We start from the raw sequence: 22,924 nt of genomic DNA, 5'->3' as shown, positions 1-22,924 counted from the left end.
AAGAAGATCCAGAAGATTCTGAGTCAGAGGGAGGATGAGGAGGAACTGGAGGATGAAGATGAAGAACAGAGGAGCAGCAGAGAGTCACTGATGAAGATCACAGAGAACTTCCTGAGGAGAATGAAGCAGGAGGAGCTGGCTGATCGACTGCAGAGCAGTAAGAGGATTTCTCTGAAGGTTTCACCTGCTGGATAAAAGAAGAATTATTAATGTCTCAACACATGGAACAACATGGAATTTAAATATTCATCATTCATCATTCAGATTTTTTTCATGGAGTTTATTAACTTTGTTTGTTGTCATCATTCAGGACCTTCTACTGCAGTTTGTCGACATAAAGTCCAATCTGGTCTGAAGAAGAAGTTCCAGTGTGTGTTTGAGGGAATCACTAAAGCAGGAAACCCAACCCTTCTGAATGAGATCTACACAGAGCTCTACATCACAGAGGGAGGAACTGGAGAGCTGAATGAAGAACATGAGGTCAGACAGATTGAAGCAGCATCCAGGAAAGCAGACAGAGCAGAAACCAGCATCAGACAAGAAGAGCTCTTTCAACTCCCAGCTGGAAGACAAGAACCAATCAGAACCGTGATGACAAAGGGAGTGGCTGGCATTGGGAAAACAGTCTTAACACAGAAGTTCACTCTGGACTGGGCTGAAGGCAAAGCCAACCAGAACATCCACTTCATATTTCCATTCACTTTCAGAGAGCTGAATGTGCTGAAAGAGGAGAAGTTCAGCTTGGTGGAACTTGTTCATCACTTCTTCCCTGAAACCAAAGAAGCAGGAATCTGCAGCTTTGAAGACTTCCAGATCATCTTCATCTTTGATGGTCTGGATGAGTGTCGACTTCCTCTGGCCTTCCACAAGACTCAGATCCTAGATGACCCTAGAAAGTCCACCTCAGTGGGTGATCTGCTGACAAACCTCATCAGGGGGAACCTGCTTCCCTCTGCTCACCTCTGGATAACCACACGACCTGCAGCAGCCAATCAGATCCCTGCTGAGTGTGTTGACATGGTGACTGAGGTCAGAGGGTTCAATGATCCACAGAAGGAGGAGTACTTCAGGAAGAGATTCAGAGATAAAAAGCAGGCCAGCAGGATCATCTCTCACATCAAGAGATCCAGAAGCCTCCACATCATGTGCCGCATCCCAGTCTTCTGCTGGATCACTGCTGCAGTTCTGGATGATCTGCTGAAGAGCAGAGAGGGAGGAGAGCTGCCCAAGAGCCTGACTGAGATGTACATCCGCTTCCTGGTGGTTCAGGCCAAAGTCAAGAAGATCAAGTATGATGGAGGAGCTGAGACAGATCCTCACTGGAGTCCAGAGAGCAGGAAGATGATGGAGTCTCTGGGAAAACTGGCTTTTGAGCAGCTGCAGAAAGGAAACCTGATCTTCTATGAATCCGACCTGACAGAGTGTGGCATCGATATCAGAGCAGCCTCAGTGTATTCAGGAGTGTTCACACAGATCTTTAGAGAGGAGAGAGGACTGTACCAGGACAAGGTGTTCTGCTTCATCCATCTGAGTGTTCAGGAGTTTCTGGCTGCTCTTCATGTCCACCTGACCTTCGTCAACTCTGGAGTCAACCTCATGGAGGAAGAACAGAAAAAGTCTTGGTTTTCATTTCTTTTTAAGAGCTCCTCAGTCCAATTCTACCAGAGTGCTGTGAACAAGGCCTTACAGAGTCCAAATGGACACCTGGACTTGTTCCTCTGCTTCCTCCTGGGTCTTTCACTGCAGACCAATCAGAATCTCCTTCAAGGTCTGCTGACACAGACAGGAAGTTGTTCACAGACCAATCAAGAAACAGTCCAGTACATCAAGGAGAAGATCAGTGAGAATCTGTCTGCAGAGAAAAGCATCAACCTGTTCCACTGTCTCAATGAACTGAATGATGGTTCACTAGTGGAGGAGATCCAACAGTTCCTGAGTTCAGGACGTCTCTCCACAGATGATCTGTCTCCTGCTCAGTGGTCAGCTCTGGTCTTCATCTTACTGTCATCAGAAGAAGATCTGGAAGTGTTTGACCTGAAGAAATACTCTGCTTCAGAGGAGGCTCTTCTGAGGCTGCTGCCGGTGATCAAAGCCTCCAACAAAGCTCTGTAAGAACTCTCAGGAAAATAACCATTAGGGAACAAATTAATATGACGGGGAAAAAAAATCAATAATTGGTGTCTTTATTTTTTTCAGACTGAGTGGCTGTAATCTCTCAGAGAGAAGCTGTTCAGCTCTAGCCTTAGTTCTCAGTTCTCATTCCTCCAGTCTCAGAGATCTCGACCTGAGTAACAACAACCTGCAGGATTCAGGAGTGAAGCTTCTTTTTGCTGGATTGGAAAGTCCACAGTGCGAACTGGAGACACTTAGGTCAGATTTATTTGTTTTATAATTTGATTTAATAAGACATCAAGCACAGTGATCAATCTGGGTTGATGATTGCATGCTTGTCTCACCAGAACTAAAAGGAAGAGCTAAGTCCAGGAGGTGGAAATAGCTAAAATAGGAGTAATTCTTATTTTTTTAAGTTATGTTTTAATTTTAATTAATAGTCCACAAGTGAAACGACAATTACGCATTTTATTTTTCACACAATAGCTGCAAATGCAACAGACTCAATTTTCTTTTCAAAATTTTGTCCATGTGTTAGTTTCTTCATAAAATCAAGAAATAATAACATCAAAACCGTTTTCCAATAATTGTGAAGAACTAAGTTGCTCTATTTTATGGTAAAATTTTTATGTTGCGTCCATTAACTGTCAGAAATGGTTTTATTCATTTTAGTTAAAATTGTTCTTTTGACTTGATGAAATAAAGCAAAATGTGGCTTTTGCTTCTTTTCCATCTCTAATTGTTTTCTTCAGTGTGTTTGTAAAATAGCTAAGCCAAATGATACTCTGCAGTTACAAAGATAAGCAGCTAGCCCACTGCACACGAGCCCTTTAGGACAGATCTGCAACTGTTCAAAATAAAACGTCTTGATAATTCATTTCTTCCTGAATAAGAAAACAAATATACAGTATATAATCTTACATTTATTTGTCTTGCTCTTTAAATAAATAATTTTTAATCTCTATTTATTTGGTGCCCAGAGAAAAAACAATATTCTAAAGATATGGACAACAGCAACATGAGCTTAAATAACTGTTCATTGTGTCAGAAAGTTACAGCTGGTACAAACAATCTACAGTACATGTTAACAAACACAGAACATCTCTGTACATTGAAAGTGACTGTAAGCAGCACCTGTTATCAAAGGCACTGTTAAAGAGCAGCTGCTGCCTTTTCTCTGCCTGATAAACCTGAACGTGATTTTAGAAGAACTCAGTTCAGGAAGTTGCCTACAAAATGGGGGTGGGGTGTGTGAAACTCAAGAAAAAATTGAGGCAGTCGATCCACGTAAAGCTCTGGCCGGTTCAATTTCTGCAGTGTGAAACCTTGATCACATGAAAACACAAATAATGAATGTAGACAGTTCTAGACTGTTAACAAGGACCAGCTTCACTGCAGTTCTCTCACACTGTTTTCTGTGTGTTACGGTATGTCTGCAGCCTGTCAGGTTGTCTGATCACAGAGGAAGGCTGTGCTTCTCTGGCTCCAGCTCTGAAGTCCAACCCCTCCCATCTGAGAGAACTGGACCTGAGCTACAATCATCCAGGAGAGGCTGGAATTAAGCTGCTTTCTGCTGCACTGGAGGATCCACACTGGAGACTGGACACTCTCAGGTATGGAGAGATCTGAAGCAGACCCTTGTTTAACTGAAGAGGAAGAGCTGCAGATCTGCTCTCTGTTCTTCACACAGCCTTAGACATTATACATTCTCTGATTAGTTTAATGTCAGCCAGAGGTGCGGACTGGAGTTTCATGTCTTGGACTGGAGTCAGGCTTGAATCATGAATTTGATGACTTTAGACACGAGTTGACAAAATGTACAAAAAGACTTGCAACTTGACTTGGACTTTAACAGCAGTAACCTGTGACTCAATTTGGACTTGAACCTTTTGACTGAAATGACTTACTACTTTCTTCAACACCTAAGTATTGAAAAGTATGCTGTCATGAGCTGCATTTCCATTGACTATGAAATTGGACTCATTGGATTTGGAATAATAGAAACACGTCAATTTAGAAATAAATCTGTACTTAAAAGACATGGTTTTTGAGACATATCAAAATGATTTAGTTTGCAATACTGCAATGGTAACACTTGTTTCAAATTCAATGGGTCATGTGACCAACAGTGACTGCACCACTGCGCCAAAGGCACAAGAAGTCTGACAGCATTACACAGCTCATCAAAAAAACCACCAACCATGATTTTACTAAATCTGTTTTTCCGTAGCCACTCCCATGTAGCTTTTCATTCCATGGCATGAATAAGACGTCGACTTCTCCTTTGATAGATGATGATAAGTGCTAGTGCCGTGGTAAAATATGAATGTATCTGCTGTAAATCAAAGTACTGTTTACATCTGTTCCCGTGTTTTTGAATGAATTATCATGTGAGTTGGTTTGTGTTTTTTTTGCATAATTATAATTTAACGGAAACGGTAATTGTGAAATTGTGTTTTTTTTTTAATTACTAGATTTTCATCAAAGTCTCTGTCACTCTCTGTCTTTGTTAAAGTCTGTGCCACGATCAGAGGAAAACAGAATGCAGTGGTGAAAATAAAATATGTAGGCTACGTGGTCGGGTGCTGGCAAGATACGATCTAGTTTGCTGGCTCTAACCCATAGACCAGTGGTCCCCAACCTTTTTGGGGCTGTGGACCGGTCAGCCAGTGTGGAATTATTCCGCGGCCCAGGGGGGGTGGGGAATTAAAGACGTTAATCCACTGTGTTATCATGTACAACTTTATTAGCTGGGTCCTCATGACGTCACAACAACAACTGAACATAACATGACCAACATCGTTTCTACCCCAACACAATGCAAACTTTCTAAAGAAGTTTGTTTTTTGCTCATTTTGCTATCTTGAGATTAAATTTAACGGGATGTATCATGTGACATGTTGCGGCCTTGACGTGGGTCAAGTGAGGATGTAAATGAGAAAATCTGGTAACTTTTCAAAATAAAACATTTAAAAAAAAATAAGATGATAGAGATTAATTGTTCTTTCTGTGCGCCCCGGTAACAAATGACCCCGGGGGTCGGGGACCACTGCTTTAAATGTAATAATGATCTCGTCAGTCATCTGACATCTGTGCATAATGGAGGATTGATAAAACACATAACGGCTCTCAATTTTGTGTCATGTCAGAAAAGCAAAAGCTTCAAGTGCAACATTTTAACTAAAAAATATTTAATTCCTCCCCCTGCACGTGCTTAGTTGCGTGAGCCGTGTGACTGCCTCCTTTTCTCCTCATTCCCGAACCAAAAAAAAAAAACCTCATCCCCGAACCGCCCTCTGCGCACTCTGAAATGTGTATCTGAATGGACGAGCATGTTTGAGCATTTCTATGACCGTTCTAAAGATTAGATTTGTTCGGGAAAGTCAGATATCTATGCAAACAGGTATGGTGTGTGGGAATCACCTGTTTTCTGTCTGTTCTTCTGTTGCTGGCCTAGGTATGTGACAAAAATTTTCAAATTAGGTTGATTGCTCTGATATTTATATCACTGGAAAGGGCTGAAAGAGACCATTCCAACGGTATAAAGATCATTAAGATAGCTCAAAGAATAAGAAAGTTATGGCAAGTTAAGTGATCAAAAGTAGGGTATCATTTTATTCCTGAATAAACAGCAAAACAGTGATATTTATGTGACAGAAACAAAGATTAGAGTCTTTAAATTGTCGTAACTTTCTCATTATTTGTCCAATCCACAAAAGGAGGGTATCGTTGGAAAGCTAATCAAGTGAACTACAAGAATTAAGTTGATTTAAATTTAGTATTAAATCAATATTAATGTCAATATATCAAATAATCACACAGAATTCTGCTCCTGTATGCCTGTACACATTGATTGCAGCCAATCAGCTTGCTAGATTCGGTCACGTGACCTCCCGTTCCAGCATTCAATTCTTCGGCACGGAGGCTTGCGAATTAAAAAACAGTATCTGCTAATTGTTTTTTCTCATGAAAATTACAGGAGATGTAGAATAAATCAAATATAAGTAGATGTGCTCGCATGTAAACTATCCACCGATTTAGCTACGCTCGTTCTAAGAAGGAGAGAACGCTGCAGCCTCGCGCGCAGGCTGAACAGCAGGTCTGGCAGAAAGTTCCGGCGCCGAAGCTGCACTTACGCGCGTGCCCTATTCCCAGCCATTCGCGGAGAAAGGTTCCACATGCAGCTTTTCTCGTGTGACACGCCGCTGGACTGCTTTAAGCGCTCAGTATAATCGAGAGAATCCGGTTGATTTTCAAAATAAAAGATTTCTGACTCAAAAAAAAAAAAAGTCCCTAAATTCTTCCGCGGCCCGGTGGCAATGGGTCTGCGGCCCGGTACCGGTCCGCGGCCCGGTGGTTGGGGACCACTGCACTAGACTATTGTCGAGGGAGAAAATCAGGCCTCTGGTTGCAGGTGGCGAGACAATTTGAGATATTGAAATTAAAGTGGTTCAAAAACAGAGTATCATGATTCTAATCCCACTCACCTGTGCTGTGTAATTACTCATTCTGCTCTAGCAGCGTTCAACGGTATTCAAAGGCCTCCGTTTGACTCTTTCTCTGTCAAGTCATTGAGTCAGTTAACGTTCCAGCAATTCCTACTTAAATGTTTTCTAGCTTTTCGGGTTTACGACCCTTTTTTTGGTTAACAGTTCTTTCTGTACCTTTGAATGTTTCTTGCCTGTTTCTTCTCTTCTACTTCCGCCTGGGAAATCATGAGGTGTTCGGAGCCCTAATGGTAATAAAAACTTGTTTTTTTTATTCCAGAAAAATAATTTTGGATTTTTAAGGTTGGAATGCAGGAGCTCAGAATTAATTCTCTAATACTCTTGAAAAGTTTCTAAAAGCATACACAGTATGTGGAAATATCATTACTCTCCTGTTAAAATGACTCAAAAGGACTGGAAACATTCAATGGTAGGACTTAGACATGAGAGTTGTGGGTCTTGATTTAGGACTTGTGGACAAATTCTTGAAACGTATTTGTGACTTACAATGACTTGGTCCCGTTTCTGGTTTCAGCAGTCTTTATTTTTCCTCTCAAAACTCCATTTCTGCCTTAAACTTTCTCTTTTTCTCCCAAAATGCAGCAGTGAAGGAGACACAAAGACGATTCATTCACAGACTTTAGAGAGGTAATGTTAAGAAGCTGACAAAGTCTGCTCATGTTTGATGGAATATTGTTGTAAGCAGTTCAAAATCTCTAGGCCTTTATTGACTCTAAATATAGAAATGGTTTGTAAAATGTAAAATGTCCTGCAGCTTCCCTTAGAGATGACATGGTATTGTCTCCCTGCCGCATCAATAGAGATTACATGAAAAGAGCCTTCAAACTGCTGGAATGAGACAACTAAGGACAGAACAATAAAGATGAGAGTCACATGTAACATCCATGTTTGAATTCTTAAAGAGGCTGTGCTCTGACCCCCTCTCTTCATTTTTTCAGGGTGGAGCCGGCTGGAGTCCACTGGTTGACTCCAGGTCTGAGGAAGTGTAAGTGTGATTTTTAATTAATTCATAACAACAAAGAAGCTCACATTCAAACATCTTCATACTGTCTCATCACTCATTCATGAGTCTTCATCAATGTGTCCATCAATGATCAGATGATGGATCAATAACTGCATCTGGATTGTGTTTGTTTCTCCATCAGATTCCTGTCGCCTCACAATCGACACAAACACAGTGAACAGAAACCTCAAACTGTCTGACGACAACAGGAAGGTGACCTTTGAGGAGGAGCTTCAGTCATATCCTGATCATCCTGACAGATTTGATTACTGGTATCAGCTGCTGTGCAGAGATGGTCTGACTGGTCGCTGTTACTGGGAGGTTGAATGGAGCAATATTGTTTATATATCAGTGAGTTACAGAGGAATCAGAAGAAAAGGAGACAGTGATGACTGTATGTTTGGATGGAACAATCACTCCTGGAGTCTGATCTGCACTCATGATCGTGGTTACGCTGTCTGCCACAATAACAGAGAAACATACATCTCTTCCTCTTTCTCTTCCTCCTCCTCATCCTCTGACAGAGTAGCAGTGTATGTGGACTGTCCTGCTGGGAGTCTGTCCTTCTTCAGAGTGTCTTCTGACTCACTGATCCACCTCTACACCTTCAACACCACATTCACTGAACCTCTGTATCCTGGATTTGGGTTTAGGTTCTTGTCTGGTTCCTCAGTGGTTCTGTGTTAAGTTCAGAGTAAAGGTTGTGTTCTCATCAGAAAAAAACTCTGGAACAAAGGGTTCAATCTGTACTTTTCTGTCTCTTCATTCAATAACATGATGACAGGTTGCTGCTATTACAAAATCCAAATGTTGTTTTTCTGTCAATTTCCAGTCCAAGCTACCACCAAGTTTTTATTTTAGACCTGAAAAGTTTAAATCTAATCCTTGGAAATCCGCATAAAGAAGTTTTAAATAAAAGACAGCCGAAGACAGAAGTTGAACATCTGTCTCCCTTTTAAGTTTGTAACAAAGTTCGACAAAATGACATTAATTTTAATTTGCCTGTTTATCTCACCACAAATTCAGAGGAAGGTTATATCATAAATAGCATTACCCAAAAAATATCACGATAAGAACTTGAAAATTTGTGGTTATAATCCAATGCAGTATAAATTGCTACACTAATGCAGGATTGTCCTAACTGTATTATAATACCCTACGGTGGGGCTAAGGAGTGTTTAGTTAGTCACCTGTTGTGTAAGTTGTCCCACTAAAAAGATAAGAGATTTGATTTAATTATAGACAGACTTCAACTATGAGAGACAGATCTGTCTAAGGCTGTTCAATGAACTCAACATAGACGTATGGTAACAATCCTGGAGTTAGACAAATGTCATAACAGTTGCAAACTGTACCTCTTGAGGGCCCTCATCTGTTGTAAGTCCATTGAAAAGTGGAATCAAACTGTGTAGCCACCCGTTGATTGGCAGAAAGTGATGACGACGTTAGAAAGCACCAATATAGCGCTAAGCTAGCATCTCTGTTTTCCTCTTTATTGCGGTATTCTTCTTTGCCGCCCGCAATCTTGTTTCAAACAATATTTAATTCCTGTTATATACAATGTACAGAAAGTAAAGCAAGAAAAAGACGAGCATCTGGGAGACTTCCATTGTTGTTGCTTTTCTAGTTGTCGCACTGCAAGAAGGCAATGACACGCTAGCGGTCTACACCACACATGTGCCATGAAAACAATGAAACGTGAAATCCATTAAATGAGTTGTGGAATTCCCCAAGGGTCAATCTTAGGTCCAATACTTTTTAATTTATACACATTACCACTTGGGGATATCATCAGAAGATACAGTGTTGACTTTCACAGCTATGCTGATGATACTCAGCTTTACATCGCCTTGTCTCCCGATGACCTTGAACCTATAAACACTCTTAAATTGTATTTTAGACATCAAGTCATGGATGGCAGAAAATGTCTTACAGCTCAACCAGGAAAAAACTGAAGCCCTAATTATAGGTGGTAAAGACAAGAGAGAGATGATTTTACTCAAACTAATGAATTTTAAACCTTCTCAGTGCGTGAGAAACTTGAGCATACTTTTCGACTTTAGCTGAATTTTATCCCACAGATCAGACATGTTGTGAAAACAGGGTTTTATCATCTAAAACATATTGCCAGTCTGCACATTCCTCTCTCTTGCCAGCACATTTTTATTTGAATCATTTCAGTCAATGTACATACACAACTATTCTATAAATATACTAACCATGATTTTAATATTTTTATTATATTTACATTCACATTAGTATCACATTCCTGCTTTTAATGTTTTTTTTCTTTTCCTCGCAGTGATCCATTATTCAATTTAATTCAATGTATTTATATATCCTTCATTTATATAGACAACACGGCAGCTGGGGTCCAGCTCTATGGTCTGCAAGCCGTAGAGGGGACCCTGTGCTGCCCTGCGTTGGGCGGGCACTGCAGCGATGACCCCCATGGTCAGGCTGGGCCTGGGAACAAATGGATCCCCATAATATCATTTCTGTTTCCTTAGAGTTTCAGTACTTAAGTGTTCGTTCAGTTTTTTATAAGGGTATTTTGGAGGGAGTGGGAGTGGGTGGAGGGAGGGAGGGACCTGGGGAATGAGGGATGCTAATTTTGTGTAAATGTCCTATATTCTTTGTGTGTTTCTGTTTTAAACACTGCATTGTTAATTAATATTTTATTTGTTTTTATGCAAAGGGCTTTGTGCTTGATATGAATGAAAGGCTCTGTAAAAATAAATAAAGTTTGTAGTGTTGAGGATGTCAAAAGAACTTAAGGAATTTTACTCAGAGAGTCTTTAAGAAAAGTGACTTATCTGAATGTTTCAGCAGAACACAAGCACTGAGAAAACACAGGAGCAAGTCAAGGGATGTTGATTAAGGATTTTGAATTCTTATGCATTGAAAGTCTCCATCACAACTGGTATCACTTTCAGCTGGTGCAAGAACCTGCTGACAATTCCCAGAGTTTGGACACAAATTCACATTTTGTTTATTTTATATTTTTCAGCAAGTTTTCATCCTTTTCTCATTGATGTTTGTCACAGGTTTATGATTTAACTAACTTCCAATAATACGAATGAATAGATAATTATTCTTATAGTTTTGTTTTTTTACTCTGAATTTGTTCACAGATGCATATGACCAAAAGGAAGCAATAAAATACTGAACTGCAGCATTCTACCTGTGTCTCACTGATTCTCTGAACATCTCACTGTAACCCAGGTTTAAACCAGGGTAAATGCAATCACAACATGCAGTTCTTAACTGCTAAATGATCCCAGCCCCACATCTTGAGTGCACAAACTGTAGCTCTAGGCTTTGTTTCTGATGCTTGTGTTGGAACTATAGACAGTAAATAGAGATGGACAAAGCCGTAATTTTTAGGAAACGACAATAAGCTTTGTCCACTTTTTTACATAATTGAAATGTGTACAAGACACTCCTTGTCCACGCCCACTTTCTCACTCAAGAAGAGGTAGAAGACTCAATAAAGGCAGATTAAACTCACACAGTGAGAAATAATTCACTCTTCTCAATGATGCTCAGACACTTTATTATTCATAGTAAAGATTGGGACAATAACACTGAATACTAGAAACAACAGATGAAGTTCTAATCTAATATAAAACATAAATCCCGTAAACAAGATAAAAACACCAGTCTGTTTTCTTCACAGAGCAGTTACTTGCTTACATTTAGTACAATTTGAAATATTTTTTGTTTAAAACAATGAAATGTTTCTATAAAAAGTGTTAGAATTAAAAGATATACAATATGCTATGTCACAGATTTAAACAACATACACATCTTCTGTATAGACTATAGCTACAAAAGTAAACTAAATGACTTTAAACAAAATGATCATAATAAATGTTACTGCTTAAAATATATGAAAATTTAACATTACTTTAAACTGCTGAACAACATTTCTTTAATTTCTTTTTTTAAATGGAAAAACAAAAAGTAATGTTAACTGGTAAAAGTCATGCAGGAGCTTAAGATTAAACTGTTACAATTGAAAAACAAATGTCTATTTATAAAAACATCTAAACCACAAAATATTTGTCAGAACACTTTATTTTTTATCATGTTATCCTCTTAATATAGTGGGTTCAGGTCAGCAGACTTTGGTTGATCAAACAGTAATATTGTGATCAGTGTAACAGCTATAGGCACCTTTAACAGTATTCTCTTTAGAGCTTGACAGTAGAGCAAAGTTTGAAGTCTTTTAGAATCTATTGTATTCTACTGACTCAGACTGACAAACCGTTAAACCCTTTAACACAGCTTTCGTCAGGGGACAGGAAGTAAAACACTTTTTGATCAACCTTAACTCTTCGGTCGTTTACACAATTTTAAAGGATAACCAATACATGTTGAAAAACCAATACAGTACTGAGAGTCACTGTTGTACTGTTCAAAAGCAAATATACTGTACATACAAGATTATGATGGGGAAAAAGATACAAAATTGATTTTTATGTAAATAACTGACTTGTTATCAAATAAATAATAAGTATCTTGACTGCAACAATCTAGGTAAAATAATTTTAATGTATTGTATCACAAATAAGTGATTTGAATATTTTATGTATTGATTAATGGACCATGTAATGAGATCAAAGATCGAGTGATTATCGGTGTCAATATTTGATGCTTGTGATACTTTTTTTTTCTTTACATTAATGGTGCTTACGCAATTAAAGTACACAAACTGTATCTGATGTGAAGCAAAGCAGCTTTTCTCATCTTCACAGTCCACAGGAATCATTCTACTTACTTACTCCAAAACGTTTCAAGTAATATAGTAATTTAAAGAATGTCAACATTGGCACCTAAGATCGATGTTAGAGGTAAAGGCTAAGATAACATTTTGAAAGCTTTTATAGTTAATTAGTAGAGCAGGGTCAAACACAGAGTTTTTAACAAAACGCTTTTTGAACTGTTTACATTTTCTTGACACAGAACTAGGGATTTTTAATCACCGGTAAAAACAAAAATCAAAATGAAAAAAAAATCCAATATTTCAATCTTTGTACTATTATTCTTTGAAAAAATCATTTTTTTTGCTAAAAAAAGGAATTTCACATAATTTTAATCACTCCTACGTAAACATGTACTGTCTTTTACTGAATGAGATGTCTTCCTGTGTTTTTCAAAGTTAGCATTTTTCACTAAATCCTTTAGGACATTCTTGAAAAGAAAAAGGCTTCTCTGCCGTATGAGTTTTCATGTGTGTTCTGAGTGTAGAATTATATCTAAAACAAGCATCACATTCTTTACAAGAATAAGGCGTCTCTCCTGTATGAGTCCTCATGTGTTTTTTGAGATTACATTTTTGTTTAAAACTTGCACCACATTCTTTACAAAAAAAAGGCCTCTCTCCTGTATGACTTCTCATGTGTTGCTTGAGACGAGATGCAATACTATAACTTTTATTACATTCTCTACAAAGAAAAGGCTTCTCTCCTGTATGAGTCCTTATGTGTTGTTTGAGATTAGCTACATCCCTAAAACGTTTATCGCATACTTTACAAGAAAAAGGCTTCTCTCCTGTATGAGTTCTCATGTGTGATTCCAAAACAGATCTATGACTAAAACTTTTATCACATTCTTTACATGAAAAGGGCTTTTCTCCTGTATGAGTTCTCATGTGTGTTTCCAAAACAGATCTATGACTAAAACTTTTATAACATTCTGTACACAAAAAAGGCTTCTCTCCTGTATGGACTCTCATGTGCAGTTTTAGACTATATTCACGACTAAAAGACTTGTCACATTCTTTACAGGAAAAGGGCTTCTCTCCTGTATGAATTCTCATGTGTATTTTGAGACAAGAATCACGACTAAAACATTTGTTACATTCTTTACAAGAAAAGGGCTTCTCGCCTGTATGAGTTCTCATGTGTCTTTTGAGAGCATCTGTTTGACGAAAACTTGTACCGCATTCCTTACAAGAAAAAGGCTTTTCTCCTGTATGAATTTCCCTGTGTCTTTTGAGTTTATATAAAGAACTAAAGCAAGAATCACATTCTTCACAAGTGAATAGTTTCTCTCCTGTATGGAATCTCATGTGTGTTTTGAGTTGAGACCACTGTGTATAACTTTTACCGCATTTCTCACAGACACAAGATCTTTTCTCAGAATCATCTGTTATGTGGGGAGCAATTTTTGCACTTTTACCAGACTTTATAGAGGAAACCTTCTTTTCATCTGAGAATGTTTTGTATTTTCTTACCACAGTCCCCTTAGGGGGATTTCTTCTTACATCAGAATCACACTGACTTTCTAACATATAAGGGATGTCCACAATTTGGCCATAACTTTTGTCCCTTCTCTTCTTTGGAGCTCTGTCCTGTGGGTCTGTTTCTCCATCAGTAGTTGATGTTGAGTCGTCATGTTGGCTTTCTTCTTCATCCTGACTATCAGTTATATTAAAGGTCTGATGATTGTTTGCATTTGCTTCACTGTGCTCAATTTCCATAGAAGTAGGAGTCTCCATCAAGGTGTCAGGCTCCTCCATCTGATCAAGTGGCTTTTCTTCCTGACTAATGCAGAGCTCTTCTTGCTCCTCTACAATCTGTGGAAGTTTGGGTTCTCCTAGATCCATTTCAGTCTGTAGAGGTTCTGGTTCTTCCTGTTCCTCTTTAATCAGTGGAAGTTCAGGTTCCCTTAGCTCATTTTCAATCTGTAGAGGTTCTGGTTCTTCCTGTTCCACTCTAACCTGTGAAAGTTCGGGTTCCCTTTGTTCCTTCTCAATCTGTAGAGGTTCTGGTTCTTCCTGTCCCTCTTTAATCTGTGGAGCCTCTGGCTCGCCTAGTTTCTTTTCAATCTGCAGAGGTTCTGGTTCACATAGTTCCTTTTCAATCTGTAGATATTCAGTTTTTTTCTGTTCCCCTTTAATCTGTGGACGTTCTGGTTTGCCTAGTTCCTTTTCAATGTGTAGAGGTTCTGTTTCTTCCTGTTCCTCTTCAATCTGTGGAGGTTCTGGTTCCTCCAGTTCATTTTCAATCTGTGAAGAGTCTTGTTCTTTCAGTTCGTCTTTAGTGTTAGGAGGTTTTTCTTTATCTTGTTCTCCTTTCAGTTGTAGAGGTTCAGGTTCATTTTGTTCCTCTTCAATCTGTGAAAATTCTGATTCTTCTTGTTCCACTCTGGAATTCCTCTGCTGGTACCAAATGTCCAACTTTTCATTCACATAATGTCTTGGGAGGTCTGCAAACAAAAAAACAAAAACAAAGGAGCCCATTGATACTATTGAAGGACTTTGTGCATAGCCAGGCATCAATAAAACTAAAAATCACATCAGTTGGAAAAATTTCCCTTTTTAATTGTAACTCAGTTTTTTCTCATTCAGAGTCATGACAGTAAAGGGAACTTCACGTGGCCTTGGTAACAGGTGTTCTATCGTCCCAATTGTATGAGGAAGGAGGGTAGGTTGGGGACAGCTTCCAGACCGTAGACTGTAAAAATAATGGACAGAGCGAGCACTGAGGTCCCCCATTGGAAATGCATTACTTCCTCTCCTCGCGAAAGTAGGCCGCCGCTTTCACCGTCAATTCCTGAAATGGATACCGCCATTTGCAAACAATCTTCAGCGATTGGTCTGAGTCATAGCTGAGTCATCGCCCCCCTGGTGTAATGCATTACACCAGGGGGGGCGCTGTTTTGCAAGTTGATTTGAGTTTATACATAAACAGAGAAAAATTTAAATTAAATTAAAAAAAATTAGAGTCAGACACATGTACAGTCTTTACCAGCTGAAGGTCAAGACAATTCTAATGATTATTTTTTTTTTTGGGGGGGGGGATATGAAATTACACAAAGGTAAGTCATTAATGGTATCACTATGCTTTCAAGGGCCCACGCAAATGAAAATTCTGTTTGGTGCTTTTAACATGTTATTGCAGCATTTTTCTCCTCATGGAGGACATATATAAAGCATTTATGATTAAAATTGTGTTTGAAAATTCCAAGTCCTGCATTTGAAGACAAATAGTATCGTAATTTTCTTTGTCTGAGCTGGTATCAACATCAAAACTGTATGGCTGCATAGCTGCGTTTTTTTTTTTTTTTACTATGTTTTCCAATGCTAGCTTGGTACTGAGGAACTGTAAAACTAGCATGAGAGAGTGTAAACAAAATGATGCTGGGATATCAATATAGGTCACAGTAGGGCTGCCACGATAAGTTGATTAGTTGTGACTAAGTCGACTATTAAAATTGTCGACAACTAATTTTATAGTTGACGCGTCGGGTCTGCCATCGTCTTTGACACATGTGCAGTACTGCTAATCCGGTCAGCAGTGATGTCACAGGACGTTCTGATAAGGTTCGGATACCATTGCAACACGCCAATGGTGCTTGAAAGTAATAGAAATAAAATTGTCCAATGCAATATCTGCAAGGCACAACTTGTGTTCCATGGCAGCACTACGGTGATGCATGAGCACCTAAAGAGGAAGCACGTTGGGACTAAGCCTGCCACAAACGATTATTTCAATAGTTGGCCAATTTCCGATTATTTTTTTCAATTAGTGACTAATCGGTTTGTGCGGCGACTGGATGTATATATTTTTCATATTTTTCAGTTTGGCAGATAACCATTAAATCTGTGGTACTTCTTTAATGATGTGGTAACTTTGCTGTTTGTTGCTGTTTTGTGACTTTAAGTTACATTTAATTGTTGCTTAATGCAGCTAATGTAATGCAAAATGTAAAATGTAATCACCTGCAGGCAGTATTAGGAAAAGGCCTTTTCTATCAATCTACCCCTCTAGTAAATCTGTCCTCATGTTCTCAGCATGTTTTAGTTTGAATTTACAGTTAAATGACACTACAGATGTCTTGATGTCATTCATAAATTACTTTTATAAAATTTCATTTTCTTAAAAAAGAATAGAAAAATCTAGAGAGACATTTTTATCTTGTCATGTGGCATACAGAAGGGTTTTTTCTGCAGCGTTTTGCTGCTGTGCTAAAGAAAACATTCAAAATATTATAACCATTTATAATAAATGTCTAATGATTTTTGTGCAAACTAGGGAAATAATATGGCTGTTAAAAAAATGTTTGGCCAGCAGATTTTTTTTTTAATCTAGTGGCCAACTTGGTCATTGACTAAAAAATTGTATTTTGGCCCCTGTTAAATTTTGCAACATAATGCGTTTAGCGTATTATTTCATTACTAAACCTGGGAACCAGCTATGTGGTGTAGCCACTATAACATTATGATGTTTAGAGGTTGAAATTAAATCCCAATAGTATATTTAATAAGATCTAAAAAAGACAGAATGTGCAATACCTACACAGTTGTTGGTATTTCAAAGGCTCAGTTCCATGGATGCTGTGCGGAGTGAAATCTGGTCAAGTGGTTAAATGCAAATGAACCTTTCTGATTTATTTCTAAGTATCACCTTTAAAAAAAGATCAAAATTTCAGGACCCAATGGTTTCTTTAAATTAGGTTTACATCCGTCAACACTAGGGCTGCCACAATTAGTTGACTAATCGACTATTAAAACAGTTGACAACTAATTTAATAGTGGTCATTGCTTCATAATATATGGAGTCGGAGTGTTAAGTTATAATAGCATTATGCTAGCCTTTTGGACTTTTTTGGCATTTTTTGACATTTTGGCAAGTTTTAAGGCTATGTTGGAGTTTTGCTAATGTTTCAGTTAAATTCTAACGGTTAGACTAATTTAGGATTTATTTCAGGTTTTGTTAGGCTATTTTGGAGTTTAGCTAATATTTCAGTTTCATGCTAGCTGTTTTGGCTAATTTATGATATTTTTGCATTTTACGCTATTTTGGAGTTTAGCTAATATTGCAGTTACATGCTAGCTGTTTTGGCTAACTTAAGCTTTTTGTGTTTTTAGGTTGTTTTGTAATTCATCTAATGTTTTAGCTACATGCTAGCTGTTTTGGGGTACTTTAGGATTTTTTCAGGTTTTTTTTAGGCTATTTTGGAGTTTAGCTAACATTTCAGTTACATGCTAGCTGTTTTGGCTAACTTGCATTTTTTTAAGTCTAATTTGGTATTAAACTAATACTTTAGCAGGCTATTAGCTTCAGCATTTTCAGCTATCAATTTCAGCCTCTTCAGCTATTGTCACTTCAGCTATTGTCTCTTCAGCTGCCAAATTCAATTTACAGCATTCACACTAGAATTAGTACTAGGGATGTCCCGATCAGGTTGTTTTGGGCCCGATCCGATTCCGAGTAATTTGATTTTGTGTATCTGCCGATACCGAGTCCCGATCCGATACTTTTATAAAACATTTAAAACATGAATAAATTGAAGAAACAGATTAGTGTTGTCTCTTATTTATATTTCATTAACCTTCTTTTATCATTAAAAACTTAAATAAAACACTTCTGTGAAGTAGCTTTAATAAACAAGTAAAAATACAGCAAATATAAACTAGGAAGAAAAAAAATTCTTGTTATATAAGTGATAATTAGTCATGTGAGAAAGTTTAGTGACTTTAGCTTTAACCTCTTTAGAGCTATTGAACATTTTTGACCAAATGTGATTCCTGTCCTCATTTAGAATTCTTAAAAATAAATTATGACTTTGTTTTAGCATAAAATTTGATGAGTGTTCATGAATAGCTGATATCATTATTAGTTTCAATGTATTAGTTTTATGTGCTTCTTTTTAAAGTTCTTAAGACGTCACATTTTTGGTTTTATTACCACAGTAGTTAATTTTCTTAACTGTTATTTCTCTGTCAGATAAATAAAACAGGCATATCAAAGGACAGCTCGGGTCCTAAGGAGTTAAATCATGGCGCTAGTGTAACGAGATGAAATCTTTTTTTAATTACACAAAATATTGACTGTCTAAGTTTAGTTTCTCCCCCTGAATTCAGCATTGGGTAACCCCTCCTTAGTTTGTTCTTCTTCTGTGGTTTCTTCTTTATATGTTGGGCGCTCGCTTTCCCTCTCCCCTTCCTGTTTTACTGTTCGGTGGGAGAGGTGGGTGTCCTGTAACATTTACAATATGAATCCTCATTTTATTTTTATGTAAGAATTAGCTGATCTCCCTCTACCTGTCACTCTCATCTAGGAGCTAAAACGGGCAGCTAACACGCGATTTCTGTGTCTTTCCTTTCTGGAAAACTGTCAGGTATGTGTTAGAGTTTTGTTGCCCGTTGGGCCCTTCCTGTTTTACTGTTCGGTGGGAGAGGAGCTAAAACGGGCAGCTAACACGCGATTTCTGTGTCTTTCCTTTCTGGAAAACTGTCAGATCCGCAATAAATGGAGGTGATCTCCGAGGGTGCTGCTGTGCTTCCACGTCTTTCTTCCCCATAAACACAACGCAGAATCGATCCGGTTACACTAGCATGTAGCAGTTAGCAGCTGTTGTGTAGCCGTCTGCCCAACGACTGCAGGCACTGTTTACCACTTCAAGATGGCGGACCAAAACAGTTAAACAAATGCAGTCATCGGTCCACTTTTACTCGGACCACAATGTTCTGGAAGATGGAGGTTTTCACCTTCCCTGTTGAAGTGAACATACCTATATTATGCAGCTGAAGCTGTGGTTTAAAGGTGATATCCAGCAGTCTGCGCTGACGACAGAGCTCCTGCTCGTACTGGACGATGGTTCCTTCACAGTGTCTGAAGATTTCTTCAGCAGCAGCAGCTAGTCGCTCGCTGATAAACTCTCTCAGAGACTGAAGTGAAGACATGGTTCCTGCAGCTGCAGAAGATCTTCAGCTCAAACTCACACAAACACCGCCGTCCTCTGAACAGCAGCAGCTCCGATCATCTGCTAGTCTCACAATCACAGCCACGTTGTCTTTACGTTCAACACGTATTCACTCATTTACGACACTTTGGAAAATGCTGAGAGTTCCGAAACGAACCACGTATCGTCCTTTCTGTACAAAAACGTCACGAACGTCCGAACAAAACAACACCGTCCGAAGAACACAAGCTAACACTGCTAGTGCCTCGTGTCCAGCGCCAAAAGACCGTAAATACCAAAGCTATGGCAAGCGAAATAGCTCAATATTTACCATGAAAAACTTCGTAAAAAATTGCGTATTCGCAATGCTAAATGTCGCTTTCAGGCGCGTTGTAGAAGGTAATTTATTTTACTGTGATTTTACTGCTTTTAGCAAGCAAAAAAAAAAAAAAGTTTGCAAAAAAAAAAAAAAAAAAAAAAGATTTTTGGAAAGCAAATACTGTATGAAATGTTTAATTTGCAACACTTTACATTTTGTTTGCAACTTAGAAAATTTTGATCTCAAAACTGGGAAATTTGCTTTCAATATGGTGGCACAAAAATCACTCCATAGAAGGCTAGCTCGCCTATACCCAGGCCGTAGGCATCTGAACCAGTTACTCAATTTTTGAAAAATAATCTTTGTTTCATTTCATTTAACCAAGAGAAAATGTCAGAGCCTAAAAAGACCCAACATCAAAGTAAAAAAGCTTTTGCATAGTCTAGTAAATATAATTGATTACCAAAAATTTAACTGTAATTAATTATATTGCTCCGTTATAGAAAAAAAAAAGTAATTATGTTACAGTTTTCATTACTTTGCAATTCATTACCCTCAACGTCGTGTGTGCCCAAGAGTCGAACTTGCATGAGAAAAAGATGTGAAAAAAAAGACAAAGTACAGGAGTAAGCCACAGTAGCCTACTACTAACTGTTTTGGGTCTTAATCTTTTTTATTCAAACATTATGGTGTTTTCTAAGCCCGTATTGACACAACAAAAAAGTTTTGAGCGTACTAGACAGGCGTTTTCAATCAAACTTTATTCTTATAGAGCACTTTCATATAGAGCACTTTTTGGATGTGCGGCCTTAATTACTTAGTACTTACGGATTACTTTAACGTGTATTAAACGCTGTGGCCAATGATGGCCAATTCGCCATTTTTCATGGCACTTTTCCTGCCAATTTCTGACCAGTGTTGCCAGATTGGTTTTGGTTCTAAATTTGAGGGCAAAAATGGCTTTGGCATATTTTGGGCGGGTTTAGGGTCGATTCGGCAGTTTTTATTTCCTTATCATAAAAAAAGTAGCAGACTTAGTTAGTCTGGTGATCAGCTTCCACTAATGTTCTACGTTCTGATGCTCAGTGAACGCACCAGGAGGAGACGCTTTATGGTCCTGGGCACTGTCATTGAACCCCTTGTTGAGGGGATTGCCCCCTTCGCCTGCCAATAAATGTGTTCAAAAGCTTGGGGCTCAGTGTGGGAAGGGCTTTCAGTTAATTTTTTTTAGCGTGATGATCGACATATTGAGTTGTGTGTTTACAGTAGTCCTGTCCTGACTGGTTTATACTTCCAACTGACTCATAATCGCTCACGTTGTTGTGGTCGTGCGGCCATCGGAGCAAAATCGCTTTAGTCCCTGCAGAATGTGACACCTTCTGGTGATGTCACACGCCACTGGAATTTCCGTCCAGTGTGAAATAGCAGGCGGATCGTGTAATTTAACTTGAATTTATTTCAGCAATTAGAGTACGAGACACAGAAAACTCTGTCCAGAAAATTATCTTTTAATAATGAAAATGATGGATGTTATAGAACGGAGGCAATCGTGAATCCAGATAACTCCCCACCTTCACGGCCGGATGATGTCTGTTAAATGTCCATGCTCACTACAAACACTTCTGATCCTCCTTGGTAAAATGTTCATAGAAGAATTAGAATATTGCTCAATATGAGGAGTTTTTTTTTTTTATTTCTTCAGAACCAAAAACTGTACGCCGACAGCGTACTTTATGATGCCGATAAGAAGTGTCACTCTGTGCCTTAAAGCCACGAGTGCTTCTTCCTTCATTGAAGAATAAACACCTTTTCGGCCGCTTCTCAGTACGGAGTAGAGAGAGGGAACACGAACACGCGCACAACCACGCGCACCCTCCTCACTTCATGTCTGCGCTTCCTCTAAGCGCTCCGTATAGGGGCTCAGTTACGCTCCGGTGTTTGAACTTTCTTCGGATGAAGAAATGTCATCCAAGTGAAGTATCTTGAGTTATTATAAAAAAAGACAATTATGATGATGCAGCTTGCTGTGTGTCCGCCAGCTCAATAAAAAAAATATATATATATATTTAAATTATTTCTTATTTTGTGTCTCTATTTTGTTATAGTGTACGATTTTGGCAGTTAAGTTTTTGTAGTTTCTGTAACCCCACCCAGACCCCCTTGTGAGACTTTGAGACTATCTGGCAACACGGTTTCTGACCTATTTCGCTTGCCATACTATAATGGCCAGTGTCGCTAGTGCGCCAGCAGCGTTAGCTTGTGTTGTGAATTGGATATGTTATAGGATCTTTATCCACACTCCAGATCAGGCAGGTGGTGGTGTATAGATCAACCAGTTGTTATTTATTTATTGCCAATCGGCAAAAAATAAATTTACGGAGAAGAACAACAGTAGCACGGCGTGGGGGCCTGTTAGCATGCTAGCAGCGTTAGCTTGTGTTCTTCGGACGGTGGTGTTTGTTCGGACGTTTGTGAGGTTTTGGGGCAGAAAGGACGATACGTGGTTCGTGTCGGAACTCTCAGCATTTTTCAAAGTGTCGTAAATGAGTGAATACGTGTTGGACGTAAAGACAACGTGGCTGTGATTGAGAGACTAGCAGATGATCGGAGCTGCTGCTGTTCAGAGGACGGCGGTGTTTGCGTGAGTTTGAGCTGAAGATCAGAGCAGCAGCAGGAACGATGTCTTCAGAACCACAGAGAGAGCAGCTTTCTGCTGCTGAAGAACAGAACGAGCCGGGGATCTGTCATCAGCGCAGTCTGCTAGGAATCATCTGGAATCCACAGCTTCAGCTCCAGGCTATAGGTATGTTCACTTCAACAAATGAGGAAAAGCCTAAAAAATGAGGATTTATTCCCTTTCAGATGGGATTTTATTCAGATTTTTTAAGCTAGTGATGTTCTTAGGTTAATTTATTTAGTGGATGATCTAAATATTAGCAGCAGTAGCTGTTACAATCTAATTATCAGGGGGAAAAATCTACTTTGAGTCTCTTGAGACATTTTGGTTTTGTTTCTCCAGACTCTGCCAGGGTTGAGGGAGAGAATTAATTAATAATTTATCTTAATGAAGGTCTAGTTGTTTTCCTCACTCATGCACCTTAAATACATTTGTTGCCTCCTTTAAATTACCCCTCTGATTGCTAAACCGAAACCTTAAAGTAGCAAAGTTAACCAATAAAATGTTTTTTGGAAAATATATTTGCACAGAAAAAAATGAAAGAGGAAAGATGAGAAGAACATTGCATTTCAAAGTAAAAGAAAACTAGAAAATTTGCATTACCAATG

General features: G+C 38.6%; 5 protein-coding genes across 6 annotated transcripts in view; 4 read left to right on the top strand and 1 right to left on the bottom strand.

Annotated features, from left to right (window-relative positions):
* LOC112139907 (NLR family CARD domain-containing protein 3-like) overlaps positions 1-22,924 on the top strand; it is a 385,294-nt gene that overhangs the window by 52,962 nt on the left and 309,408 nt on the right. The window contains exon 3 of one of the 2 annotated variants that reach the window (XM_036214655.1): positions 19,306-19,311. The exons of the other annotated variant lie outside the window; for it this stretch is intronic. Coding sequence (XP_036070548.1) covers positions 19,306-19,311 — 6 coding nt within the window. The remainder of the gene's footprint in view (positions 1-19,305; positions 19,312-22,924) is intronic. 2 annotated transcript variants of the gene reach the window in all.
* LOC112139908 (NACHT, LRR and PYD domains-containing protein 12-like) overlaps positions 1-22,924 on the top strand; it is a 249,874-nt gene that overhangs the window by 3,387 nt on the left and 223,563 nt on the right. The window lies entirely within an intron of this gene.
* Positions 105-9,309, top strand: LOC112145035 (NLR family CARD domain-containing protein 3). Its single transcript, XM_036216406.1, is given in 8 exon segments — positions 105-157; positions 311-2,108; positions 2,197-2,370; positions 3,552-3,725; positions 7,203-7,247; positions 7,559-7,605; positions 7,766-8,317; positions 9,251-9,309. Coding segments are annotated over 8 exon segments (2,886 nt in total). The 5' UTR covers positions 105-120.
* Positions 11,161-19,204, bottom strand: LOC112145041 (oocyte zinc finger protein XlCOF20). The gene is made up of 2 exons (XM_024270041.2): positions 19,150-19,204; positions 11,161-14,838 (listed from the first exon to the last, which is right to left on the bottom strand). The coding sequence occupies exon 2, from the start codon at positions 14,234-14,236 to the stop codon at positions 12,788-12,790; it is 1,449 nt and encodes a 482-aa protein (XP_024125809.1). The 5' UTR covers positions 14,237-14,838; positions 19,150-19,204; the 3' UTR covers positions 11,161-12,787.
* The window catches only part of LOC112145049 (zinc finger protein OZF), a 10,364-nt gene continuing 7,328 nt past the window's right edge, over positions 19,889-22,924 (top strand). Inside the window, exon 1 of the mRNA XM_024270054.2 lies at positions 19,889-22,442. Within this exon, the coding sequence (XP_024125822.1) occupies positions 22,319-22,442 (124 nt within the window). The 5' untranslated portion in view covers positions 19,889-22,318. The remainder of the gene's footprint in view (positions 22,443-22,924) is intronic.

The sequence above is a fragment of the Oryzias melastigma genome, linkage group LG2 (genome assembly GCF_002922805.2).
Source record: "Oryzias melastigma strain HK-1 linkage group LG2, ASM292280v2, whole genome shotgun sequence".
Taxonomy (NCBI): domain Eukaryota; kingdom Metazoa; phylum Chordata; class Actinopteri; order Beloniformes; family Adrianichthyidae; genus Oryzias; species Oryzias melastigma.
Note: the sequence above shows the minus strand (reverse complement) of the source record. Positions and strands in the feature narration are given on the sequence as shown.